At 44.6% G+C, this 12,363-nt stretch overlaps 1 protein-coding gene across 9 annotated transcripts in view; it reads right to left on the reverse strand.

Annotated features, from left to right (window-relative positions):
- KALRN (kalirin RhoGEF kinase) overlaps window positions 1-12,363 on the reverse strand; it is a 413,233-nt gene that overhangs the window by 133,399 nt on the left and 267,471 nt on the right. Inside the window, exon 1 of one of the 9 annotated variants that reach the window (XM_063429177.1) lies at window positions 91-325. The exons of 7 other annotated variants lie outside the window; for them this stretch is intronic. In XM_063429177.1, the coding sequence (XP_063285247.1) occupies window positions 91-175 (85 nt within the window). In that variant the 5' untranslated portion in view covers window positions 176-325. Of the gene's footprint in view, window positions 1-90; window positions 326-12,363 lie in introns of those variants that run through there. One more of the 9 variants, XM_063429179.1, reaches the window with a different exon arrangement.

The following is a 12,363-nucleotide window of genomic DNA, read 5'->3' on the forward strand; positions in this document are numbered from 1 at the left end:
CCCCAGCACAGAGCCAATACAGGGATAAAGCCCCAGCATGAAGCAGTAAAGTGTTAGCAGCACCTGTCTCTGTATAAAGAGGTTACTGACCTGTATGAACACAGCAGCAGCAGCACTTGGTCCAGACCCAGCTCAGACAGGAGCTGGAGGGATAGGCAGAGTCTCCACTCTTCATCCTGCGTGTGCACCCCTCATTGCCAGTAAACACAACCCCAGCTATTCCACACACAGAAGCAGAGTGAGCTGACACACAGCACTGGAGCCACAGGGAGCTCTGTGCTGGGACAGGGCAGGCACTCACCTATCAGAGAAGGAGGAGCCTAGACCCTGGGAGGGGACACCGACTGTCTGACAGTCACTGGGAGACCTCACTGCACAATACCCTGCCCTCCTGTCCCCCCAGCACACTCAGAATACCCTGTAGCCCCAGCACACTCAGAATACCCTGCCCTCCTGTCCCCCCAGCACACTCAGAATACCCTGCCCTCCTGTCCCCCCAGCACACTCAGAATACCCTGCCCTCCTGTCCCCCCAGCACACTCAGAATACCCTGCCCTCCTGTCCCCCCAGCACACTCAGAATACCCTGCCCTCCTGTCCCCCCAGCACATTCAGAATACCCTGCCCTCCTGTCCCCCTAGCACACTCAGAATACACTGCCCTCCTGTCCCCCCAGCACACTCAGAATACACTGCCCTCTTGTCCCCCCAGCACACTCAGAATACCCTGCCCTCCTGTCCCCCCAGCACACTCAGAATACACTGCCCTCCTGTCCCCCCAGCACACTCAGAATACCCTGCCCTCCTGTCCCCCCAACACACTCAGAATACCCTGCCCTCCTGTACCCCCAGCACATTCAGAATACCCTGCCCTCCTGTCCCCCCAGCACACTCAGAATACCCTGCCCTCCTGTACCCCCAGCACACTCAGAATACCCTGCCCTCCTGTCCCCCCAACACACTCAGAATACCCTGTACCCCCAGCACACTCAGAATACCCTGCCCTCCTGTCCCCTCAGCACACTCAGAATACCCTGCCCTCCTGTCCTCCTGTCCCCCTAGCACACTCAGAATACCTTGCCCTCCTGCCCCCCCAGCACATTCAGAATACCCTGCCCTCCTGTCCCCCTAACACACTCAGAATACCCTGCCCTCCTGTCCCCCCAGCACACTCAGGATACCCTGCCCTCCTGTCCCCCCAGCACACTCAGAATACCCTGCCCTCCTGTACCCCCAGCACACTCAGAATACCCTGCCCTCCTGTCCCCCCAGCACACTCAGAATACCCTGCCCTCCTGTACCCCCAGCACACTCAGAATACCCTGCCCTCCTGTCCCCCCAACACACTCAGAATACCCTGCCCTCCTGTACCCCCAGCACACTCAGAATACCCTGCCCTCCTGTCCCCCCAACACACTCAGAATACCCTGTACCCCCAGCACCTTCAGAATACCCTGCCCTCCTGTCCCCTCAGCACACTCAGAATACCCTGCCCTCCTGTCCTCCTAGCACACTCAGAATACCTTGCCCTCCTGCCCCCCAGCACATTCAGAATACCCTGCCCTCCTGTCCCCCTAACACACTCAGAATACCCTGCCCTCCTGTCCCCCCAGCACACTCAGAATACCCTGCCCTCCTGTACCCCCAGCACATTCAGAATACCCTGCCCTCCTGTCCCCCCAGCACACTCAGAATACCCTGCCCTCCTGTACCCCCAGCACATTCAGAATACCCTGCGCCCTCCTGTCCCCCTAGCACACACAGTGCGAGATTCAGGCGGATTAAAACACATTTGTGGATCCTCTATAATCCATAATAATTTCACATAAAGGCCATCATTAGCGGATCACAGTATTCCCAGAATGCTCTCTGCCTGATACTGTGTATCCATCAAACCTTGACTGAGACAAAGGAGCAGTGTCCTGGGGAGACACCCAGGAACTACCAGCACCACCGCAGATTAACCCCTACACACCCAGGAACTACCAGCACCACCGATTAACCCCTACACACCCAGGAACTACCACCACCACCGCAGATTAACCCCTACACACCCAGGAACTACCAGCACCACCGCAGATTAACCCCTACACACCCAGTAACTACCAGCACCACCAATTAACCCCTACACACCCAGTAACTACCACCACCACCGCAGATTAACCCCTACACACCCAGGAACTACCAGCACCACCGATTAACCCCTACACACCCAGGAACTACCAGCACCACCGCAGATTAACCCCTACACACCCAATAACTACCAGCACCACCGCAGATTAACCCCTACACACCCAATAACTACCAGCACCACCGCAGATTAACCCCTACACACCCAATAACTACCAGCACCACCGCAGATTAACCCCTACACACCCAATAACTACCAGCACCACGGCAGATTAACCCCTACACACCCAATAACTACCAGCACCACCGATTAACCCCTACACACCCAGTAACTACCACCACCACCACCGATTAACCCCTACACACCCAGTAACTACCACCACCACCGCAGATTAACCCCTACACACCCAGTAACTACCAGCACCACCGATTAACCCCTACACACCCAGTAACTACCAGCACCACTGATTAACCCCTACACACCCAGGAACTACCAGCACCACCGATTAACCCCTACACACCCAGTAACTACCAGCACCACCGATTAACCCCTACACACCCAGGAACTACCAGCACCACCGATTAACCCCTACACACACAGGAACTACCAGCAGCACTGATTAACCCCTACACACCCAGTAACTACCAGCACCACCGATTAACCCCTACACACCCAGTAAATACCAGCACCACCGATTAACCCCTACACACCCAGGAACTACCAGCACCACCGATTAACCCCTACACACCCAGTAACTACCAGCACCACCGATTAACCCCTACACACCCCACATTTTATACTTTGACCTGGTAACACCCCCAGAGTGTCAGGTAACCATATCTACAGCTATTGCAAGCTGCTTTAGGCAATGACACCATCTATTATAAATGCATGCTTTCATATGGGGTATATCTACTAAACAGTGATTTTTCTATATATTTTTTATTATTTGGGCAGAGGGGTGTCCTTTTAACTTTGTTTCCCCCTTTTAATTTCTAGCCAGGGTATAGATCACTTATCTGTACCATCCCCATGTACCCCTAGGCAGTGTTAGCCCATGGTGTAGGGGACTAACTATCAGATGGGTATGCAAGAATATGAGTGGGAAAATTAGAGCAACATATCACCCTCCAACCCATTCATGGCATTCTGATTGTGCCCAGAGCAAAGTTGCCAAGTGGAAGCTGATTTATTATGAGGAAAGTCTGATCGAAAAAGATGGTCTGCTAGCTCAGTCTGAAGAGGAGGAGGTGTCACATGGTTTCAAACAACTCAACTTTTTACCCTGGGAGAGTGTTCAGGCACTCTTAGCACCATGACCACTATTTTGGAATGTAGTGGTTGTGGTGATTGGAGTGTTTAAATATACCATTTAAAATGCATGGTGAAGAACAGCAGAGTAATTCAAACTGGGCCATGTGCAGGGTATAATGGGTGCTTACAGCAGACTGTGCAGTGAATGGATTGTTTTGATGTTGCCAGGGGCCATGCTGGAGGCTGCGTGTAATGGAATCATTATTTACAGATCTTATCTCTTCCCCATTCATGTTACAATGGGGTATTTTGTACCAGTGAAGCTTCCTCTACCTGTGAGTGAGCGCACACAGCTACAATGTGACTTACTCAGAGGGCACACACTCATATAAAGGAAAATAAGCTCAAATAATTGGAAGGTTCTGCCAGGCTGCACAATATGAAATCGCCCACAGGCAGCGCAATGAGTTTTATGATCCAGTCAGGATGGTGACAAACCAATCGATTTATTTCTGTACACATCATGAATGAGAATGAAGACACGTGGGCTTACAGAGAGAATGTAGAAGGTAGTTATAATGGCTGCATGTCGTATGATAGGATTTCAAAAGATTTTGTAATTTGGTTTTCAATTTACCATCATTACATGAGAGATCCACCTGACATTCAATCACTGTATCATGTCTAAAAGAGAGTTTCCTGAGCAGCTCCACACTACACGTCAGCCACAAACATCACAAGGCAGTGTGTTTACTGAAAATTCCATAAATTAAATGAAAAATAGACATGCTGTATAATGAAATGACATATTCTTTAATAAACTGATCATTCGGATTATGTTTGCCATTCACTGAGACCCACAAACAGCGAGAGTTTCCAGCAACAATCCATCCTGCATTTTGGAGTGTGATTAGGAGAAAAGCAAATATCCTGGCTGTAATCAGAACACACACAAAAAACATCCAGAGCTTCTCCAAAATAAAAGAACACATGTATTAATTCATATATTTCCCTATTTCCCTGTAAAGGATCGAGCATTCAGCGATTTAGTGGAGGAGGGCCAAGGCAAATAATTCACGCCATTATTGAGGATTTTTGAGCCAGAGAGGATGGAGCACTTGGGATGGTTTCCTGGTGGACAAAGTGATGATGGAAGCGGGTTAATCTCTATACACGACAGGAACATTGTGATGGGAGGCGGTCCGGCTCTGTGAATCCAGGTGCAGCACATGCTCCAGACATGCAATTCAAAGCAGGCTCTTCAGAGAGGGGGAGAGAGAGGGGGAGAGAAAAGGAGAGAGAGAGAGAGCGCGAGAAAAGGAGAGAGAGAGAGAGCGCGAGAAAAGGAGAGAGAGAGAGAGAGCGCGAGAAAAGGAGAGAGAGAGAGAGAGCGCGAGAAAAGGAGAGAGAGAGAGAGAGCGCGAGAAAAGGAGAGAGAGAGAGAGAGAGCGCGAGAAAAGGAGAGAGAGAGAGAGAGAGCGCGAGAAAAGGAGAGAGAGAGAGAGCGCGAGAAAAGGAGAGAGAGAGAGAGCGCGAGAAAAGGAGAGAGAGAGAGAGAGAGCGGGAGAAAAGGAGAGAGAGAGAGAGAGAGCGGGAGAAAAGGAGAGAGAGAGAGAGCGCGAGAAAAGGAGAGAGAGAGAGAGAGCGCGAGAAAAGGAGAGAGAGAGAGAGAGCGCGAGAAAAGGAGAGAGAGAGAGAGCGCGAGAAAAGGAGAGAGAGAGAGCGGGAGAAAAGGAGAGAGAGAGAGCGGGAGAAAAGGAGAGAGAGAGAGCGCGAGAAAAGGAGAGAGAGAGAGAGCGCGAGAAAAGGAGAGAGAGGGGGAGAGAAAAGGAGAGAGAGGGGGAGAGAAAAGGAGAGAGAGGGGGAGAGAAAAGGAGAGAGAGGGGGAGAGAAAAGGAGAGAGAGAGAGAGCGCGCGAGAAAAGGAGAGAGCGCGAGAAAAGGAGAGAGAGAGAGAGAGCGCGCGAGAAAAGGAGAGAGAGAGAGAGCGCGCGAGAAAAGGAGAGAGAGAGAGAGCGCGAGAAAAGGAGAGAGAGAGAGAGAGAGAGCGCGAGAAAAGGAGAGAGAGAGAGAGAGCGAGAAAAGGAGAGAGAGAGAGAGAGAGAGCGCGAGAAAAGGAGAGAGAGAGAGAGCGCGAGAAAAGGATGGAGAGAGCGCGAGAAAAGGAGAGAGAGCGCGAGAAAAGGAGAGAGAGAGAGAGCGCGAGAAAAGGAGAGAGAGAGAGCGCGAGAAAAGGAGAGAGAGAGAGCGCGAGAAAAGGAGAGCGAGAGAGCGCGAGAAAAGGAGAGAGAGAGAGAGAGAGCGCGAGAAAAGGAGAGAGAGAGAGAGAGAGCGCGAGAAAAGGAGAGAGAGAGAGAGAGCGCGAGAAAAGGAGAGAGAGAGAGAGCGCGAGAAAAGGAGAGAGAGCGCGAGAAAAGGAGAGAGAGCGCGAGAAAAGGAGAGAGAGCGCGAGAAAAGGAGAGGGAAAAGGGGAGAGGGGGAAAAGGAGAAAGGGGAGAGAGAGGGGAAAAGGGGAGAGAGAGAGAGAGGAAAAGGGGAGAGAGAGAGAGGGGAAAAGGGGAGAGAGAGAGAGAGAGGGGAAAAGGGGAGAGAGAGGGGAAGAGGGGAGAGAGAGAGGGGAAAAGGGGAGAGAGAGAGGGGGGGAAAGGGGAGAGAGAGAGAGGGGAAAAGGGGAGAGAGAGGGGGGGGAAAAGGGGAGAGAGAGAGAGGGGAAAAGGGGAGAGAGAGAGGGGAAAAGGGGAGAGAGAGAGAGAGAGAGAGAGGGAGGGGAAAGGGAGAGAGAGAGAGAGAGAGAGAGAGAGAGAGAGAGAGAGAGAGAGGGGAAAAGGGGAGAGAGAGAGGGGAAAAGGGGAGAGAGAGAGGGGAAAAGGGGAGAGAGAGAGGGGAAAAGGGGAGAGAGAGAGGGGAAAAGGGGAGAGAGAGAGGGGAAGAGGGGAGAGAGAGAGGGGAAGAGGGGAGAGAGAGGGGAAGAGGGGAGAGAGGGGGGGAAGAGGGGAGAGAGGGGGGGAAGAGGGGAGAGAGGGGGGGAAAGGGGAGAGAGGGGGGGGAAGAGGGGAGAGAGGGGGGGGAAAGGGGAGAGAGGGGGGGAAAGGGGAGAGAGGGGGGGAAAGGGGAGAGAGGGGGGGGAAAGGGGAGAGAGGGGGGGGAAAGGGAGAGAGGGGGGGGGAAGGGGAGAGGGGGGAGAGAGGGGGGGAAAGGGGAGAACCTACACACAGCCTGGTAAGATAGCCAGGGTGGCAAATCTGTGTGCATATATCTGCAGTAGGAGATCATAGGTTTAAAAAAAAATAAAAAAATATTATATATATATAATTTTATGGCTTTTTAGGACATTAACGCTACGTGTGCTGTGTCTTCATACAATACCACCGCCAGGGAATCAATGTCTGCAACTAAAACCCACTGTCCTCAAACACACTGCACATCTCAGCAGAGACATAGGGCTAGGTTCAGGGAACACTATTTGGCTGGCAGCGCCATCATGTGGCAAAACAAGGATACGCTGCACCCAAACACATCAAGAACCGTTTGTAAAGAAGTTGCAGCTGCCAGGATACGGATTGACTTGCAGGTTTAAAAATCAGATCTCAAAATGACCACTATGGAGTTAGGCAAACCATAAACACTCAGGAAAATCCCGGGAAACTTTAGAAATGCAAAGGCATAATTCCCAGCAAATTCCTTTCTTTTATTACTCTTTAATGTAATCTTAAACTGAATCTCTTGGACAAAATAGAGATAACTACCTCAATAAAGAGATAGAAAGTGTTTCTTTACAGTGCCCAAAATGTAAAAGCTGCTCAACACTAAAAGTGGAATACCCCTTACCCACAATAAAAAACAAATATACAGAAATAAGGTATACAAATTATACCAAACAAGTGGAGCGCTCTAAACAGTAGAGGGGTTTACTCACCCCTTTGGTACAGTGACAGTCTTGAAAAACTTGAATGTACATATAAAAGGAAACAAGAGAAACAAAAATATAGTGCAGATGTTCCAAAATGGATAATTGGTAGTAAGTAATGACTGAAACCACTCACATGGACAGGAGCCTATATGGTATTGGCTCCGTAAAAGGATCCTTTATGCTTTTAGGGCAGCAACACACCCCTTTATCCCAGGTAGTGTCCCTCCAGGAGTATACAACAAGAAGAAAAGCAGAAAAACAACTGTGTAGAATTGCACATACTATAATGGTATTTTGAAATATAAATAGTTGTGCTCACCTTCTGCAGAGCCCTGAAATCCCGGCTCTGAGGTTGATAAACAATGTGCTACTTTAGAGGGGGAATAGCACTCTCCCCAATGGAGTTCCTGATGGCTATAAAGGACTTTGGACTAAAGTATAAAATAGTAAATAACATTTATTGTTAATACATTAAAAACAAAATAAATGGGTACTTAGAAAGTAAAAAGATCCAATAAAAGTCCAATAAAAAGTCCAGAATAATCAGCTAAACGCGTTTCACTCTATGAGCTTCCTCAGTAGCTGCATGATAGCCTCAGGAATCCTTCTTTTTAAATGTTTGAAAGTCCTTGAGGATCCTCCTCTTGAAGTCACATGGTGTGGAATTAATCACAAATTGGAAAACAGGTTACGCTCTACATTATATGTTACAAGAGAAAACATCTGTGGTAGAGAATTTCCATTTGTTGACAAAATTGTCAATCATCAGTGATGTTTAGTTACGTAATGTTCATTGGTGGTGACATAATTTTAAATATCCAATGGTGTGAATGGTTGGCGGAAGTGACATCACTAAGTGATATTTCCAACCATCTCCATCCTCCATTTTAAAAGGTAAAATGATTTTATATGTCCAATGGTGTGAATGGTTGGCGGAAGTGACATCACTAAGTGATATTGCCAACCATCTCCATCCTCCATTTTAAATGGTAACATGATTTTATATATCCAATGATGTGAATGGTTGGCGGAAGTGACATCACTAAATAATATTGCCAACCATCTCCATCCTCCATTTTAAATGGTAACATAATTTTTAATATCCAATGGTGTAAATGGTTGGCGGAAGTGACATCACTAAGTGATATTGCCAACCATCTCCATCCTCCATTTTAAATGGTGACCTAATTTAATGATGTGAAATTACACTTTGGTATAGATTTAAAGAAAATGGCATAATTCGAAATCAATGTTCAAACCATTGGGTTGTAGAGTACCAAGGTTGAACATCCATCTCATTTCCTGTTGGCCTAAAATTTGGTTGGAATCCCCCCCCCTCCAATTTCCTAAAACTTTATAAATACCTATAAAAGACAGTCCCTTAGGATTACTATTATGGGAGATCTTGAAATGGTTAGAAATACTATGTCCCTCATATCCTTTCTTGATGTTCCTAACATGTTCCTCTACCCTTGTATGTAAGTTACGTTTCGTGCGGCCTACATATTTTAGGCCGCATGGACATTCCAACATATAAATGACATTTTTAGAGTAACAAGTAATTAAACTTTTTATGTGGAACTCCTCATTGTTTTTTGCATTATTGAAATTTTCTATGTGTCTTTTCTTATTTCCAGTATTCTTACATGCTAGGCATATACCACATCCAAAGAAACCTTTTCTACAGTCAATCGGTTTTATATTACAATCTTTTCGAATGTGATTTCTCACTAGTAATTTTTTCATATTGGGAGCTCCTCTAAAGATTAGTTTAGGTTTTTCTGGCAGAATGACGGTTAGAGCAGGGTCTTCCCTTAGAATTGGCCAATGCTTATTAATTATTCTTCTGAATTGATCATTTCCATGGCTATAATTACAAATAATTGGTATTGTGGCATTAGATTCTATCTTATTCTTTTTTGTATTCTTCAATAAGTTATCTCTTTTTATTATTGATACTTCGTTAAGTGCATTTGACAAAACATCTTGTTTATAACCTTTTTCAAGGAAATTATTTTCCAATTTTTGTGCCTGTTTAATGAATTCTACTTCCTCAGTGCAATTTCTTTTAATTCTAATAAATTGTGATTTAGGGATTCCCTTTAACCAGGGTGTAAAATGACAGCTTGTGGTGTAAATAAAACTATTAACATCTACCCGTTTAAAATGGGTGCTTGTTTTTATCTTATTGTCTTCTACATAAATATTAAGATCCAAAAAATTAACTTTAAGTTTACTAATATCTGTGGATAAAATGATACCCCAATTATTGGAGTTAAGTGAATTTATAAAACTAGTTAAAGATTCCTCCGTGCCTTCCCAAATAAAGAATAGATCATCTATATAACGGCGATAGGTAACGAGACCCGCTGCCCAGCCGGCCCCATAATGGACAAACTGGAGCTCCCAGTATGCCATAAATAAATTGGCATAGCTAGGCGCGAATCTCGTTCCCATCGCCGTTCCACATGCCTGGAGATAAAAGTTGCCATCGTACCAAAAATAATTGCTTGTCAAAATTAGAAGGATCCCTTCCATAATAAAATTAATTTGATCAATTGAGAAATCGTTAGATTGCTCTAAAAAATGTCTCGTGGCAGTGCAACCTCTATCATGTTCAATAATGGTGTAGAGGGAACTAACGTCTGCGGTTACTAGGAAACAATTTTCATTCCACACTAGTTGATTTATATGCCTAATTGTTTCCTAGTAACCGCAGACGTTAGTTCCCTCTACACCATTATTGAACATGATAGAGGTTGCACTGCCACGAGACATTTTTTAGAGCAATCTAACGATTTCTCAATTGATCAAATTAATTTTATTATGGAAGGGATCCTTCTAATTTTGACAAGCAATTATTTTTGGTACGATGGCAACTTTTATCTCCAGGCATGTGGAACGGCGATGGGAACGAGATTCGCGCCTAGCTATGCCAATTTATTTATGGCATACTGGGAGCTCCAGTTTGTCCATTATGGGGCCGGCTGGGCAGCGGGTCTCGTTACCTATCGCCGTTATATAGATGATCTATTCTTTATTTGGGAAGGCACGGAGGAATCTTTAACTAGTTTTATAAATTCACTTAACTCCAATAATTGGGGTATCATTTTATCCACAGATATTAGTAAACTTAAAGTTAATTTTTTGGATCTTAATATTTATGTAGAAGACAATAAGATAAAAACAAGCACCCATTTTAAACGGGTAGATGTTAATAGTTTTATTTACACCACAAGCTGTCATTTTACACCCTGGTTAAAGGGAATCCCTAAATCACAATTTATTAGAATTAAAAGAAATTGCACTGAGGAAGTAGAATTCATTAAACAGGCACAAAAATTGGAAAATAATTTCCTTGAAAAAGGTTATAAACAAGATGTTTTGTCAAATGCACTTAACGAAGTATCAATAATAAAAAGAGATAACTTATTGAAGAATACAAAAAAGAATAAGATAGAATCTAATGCCACAATACCAATTATTTGTAATTATAGCCATGGAAATGATCAATTCAGAAGAATAATTAATAAGCATTGGCCAATTCTAAGGGAAGACCCTGCTCTAACCGTCATTCTGCCAGAAAAACCTAAACTAATCTTTAGAGGAGCTCCCAATATGAAAAAATTACTAGTGAGAAATCACATTCGAAAAGATTGTAATATAAAACCGATTGACTGTAGAAAAGGTTTCTTTGGATGTGGTATATGCCTAGCATGTAAGAATACTGGAAATAAGAAAAGACACATAGAAAATTTCAATAATGCAAAAAACAATGAGGAGTTCCACATAAAAAGTTTAATTACTTGTTACTCTAAAAATGTCATTTATATGTTGGAATGTCCATGCGGCCTAAAATATGTAGGCCGCACGAAACGTAACTTACATACAAGGGTAGAGGAACATGTTAGGAACATCAAGAAAGGATATGAGGGACATAGTATTTCTAACCATTTCAAGATCTCCCATAATAGTAATCCTAAGGGACTGTCTTTTATAGGTATTTATAAAGTTTTAGGAAATTGGAGGGGGGGGGATTCCAACCAAATTTTAGGCCAACAGGAAATGAGATGGATGTTCAACCTTGGTACTCTACAACCCAATGGTTTGAACATTGATTTCGAATTATGCCATTTTCTTTAAATCTATACCAAAGTGTAATTTCACATCATTAAATTAGGTCACCATTTAAAATGGAGGATGGAGATGGTTGGCAATATCACTTAGTGATGTCACTTCCGCCAACCATTTACACCATTGGATATTAAAAATTATGTTACCATTTAAAATGGAGGATGGAGATGGTTGGCAATATTATTTAGTGATGTCACTTCCGCCAACCATTCACATCATTGGATATATAAAATCATGTTACCATTTAAAATGGAGGATGGAGATGGTTGGCAATATCACTTAGTGATGTCACTTCCGCCAACCATTCACACCATTGGACATATAAAATCATTTTACCTTTTAAAATGGAGGATGGAGATGGTTGGAAATATCACTCAGTGATGTCACTTCCGCCAACCATTCACACCATTGGATATATAAAATCATGTTACCATTTAAAATGGAGGATGGAGATGGTTGGCAATATCACTTAGTGATGTCACTTCCGCCAACCATTCACACCATTGTATTTTTTTTTTTTTTTTTTTTTTTTAACCATTTAAAATGGAGGATGGAGATGGTTGGCAATATCACTTAGTGATGTCACTTCCGCCAACCATTCACACCATTGGATATACAAAATCATGTTACCATTTAAAATGGAGGATGGAGATGGTTGGCAATATCACTTAGTGATGTCACTTCCGCCAACCATTCACACCATTGGATATATAAAATCATGTTACCATTTAAAATGGAGGATGGAGATGGTTGGCAATATCACTTAGTGATGTCACTTCCGCCAACCATTCACACCATTGGATATTTAAAATTATGTCACCACCAATGAACATTACGTAACTAAACATCACTGATGATTGACAATGTTGTCAACAAATGGAAATTCTCTACCACAGATGTTTTCTCTTGTAACATATAATGTAGAGCGTAACCTGTT

Source organism: Pelobates fuscus, chromosome 8 (assembly GCF_036172605.1).
Source record: "Pelobates fuscus isolate aPelFus1 chromosome 8, aPelFus1.pri, whole genome shotgun sequence".
NCBI lineage: Eukaryota > Metazoa > Chordata > Amphibia > Anura > Pelobatidae > Pelobates > Pelobates fuscus.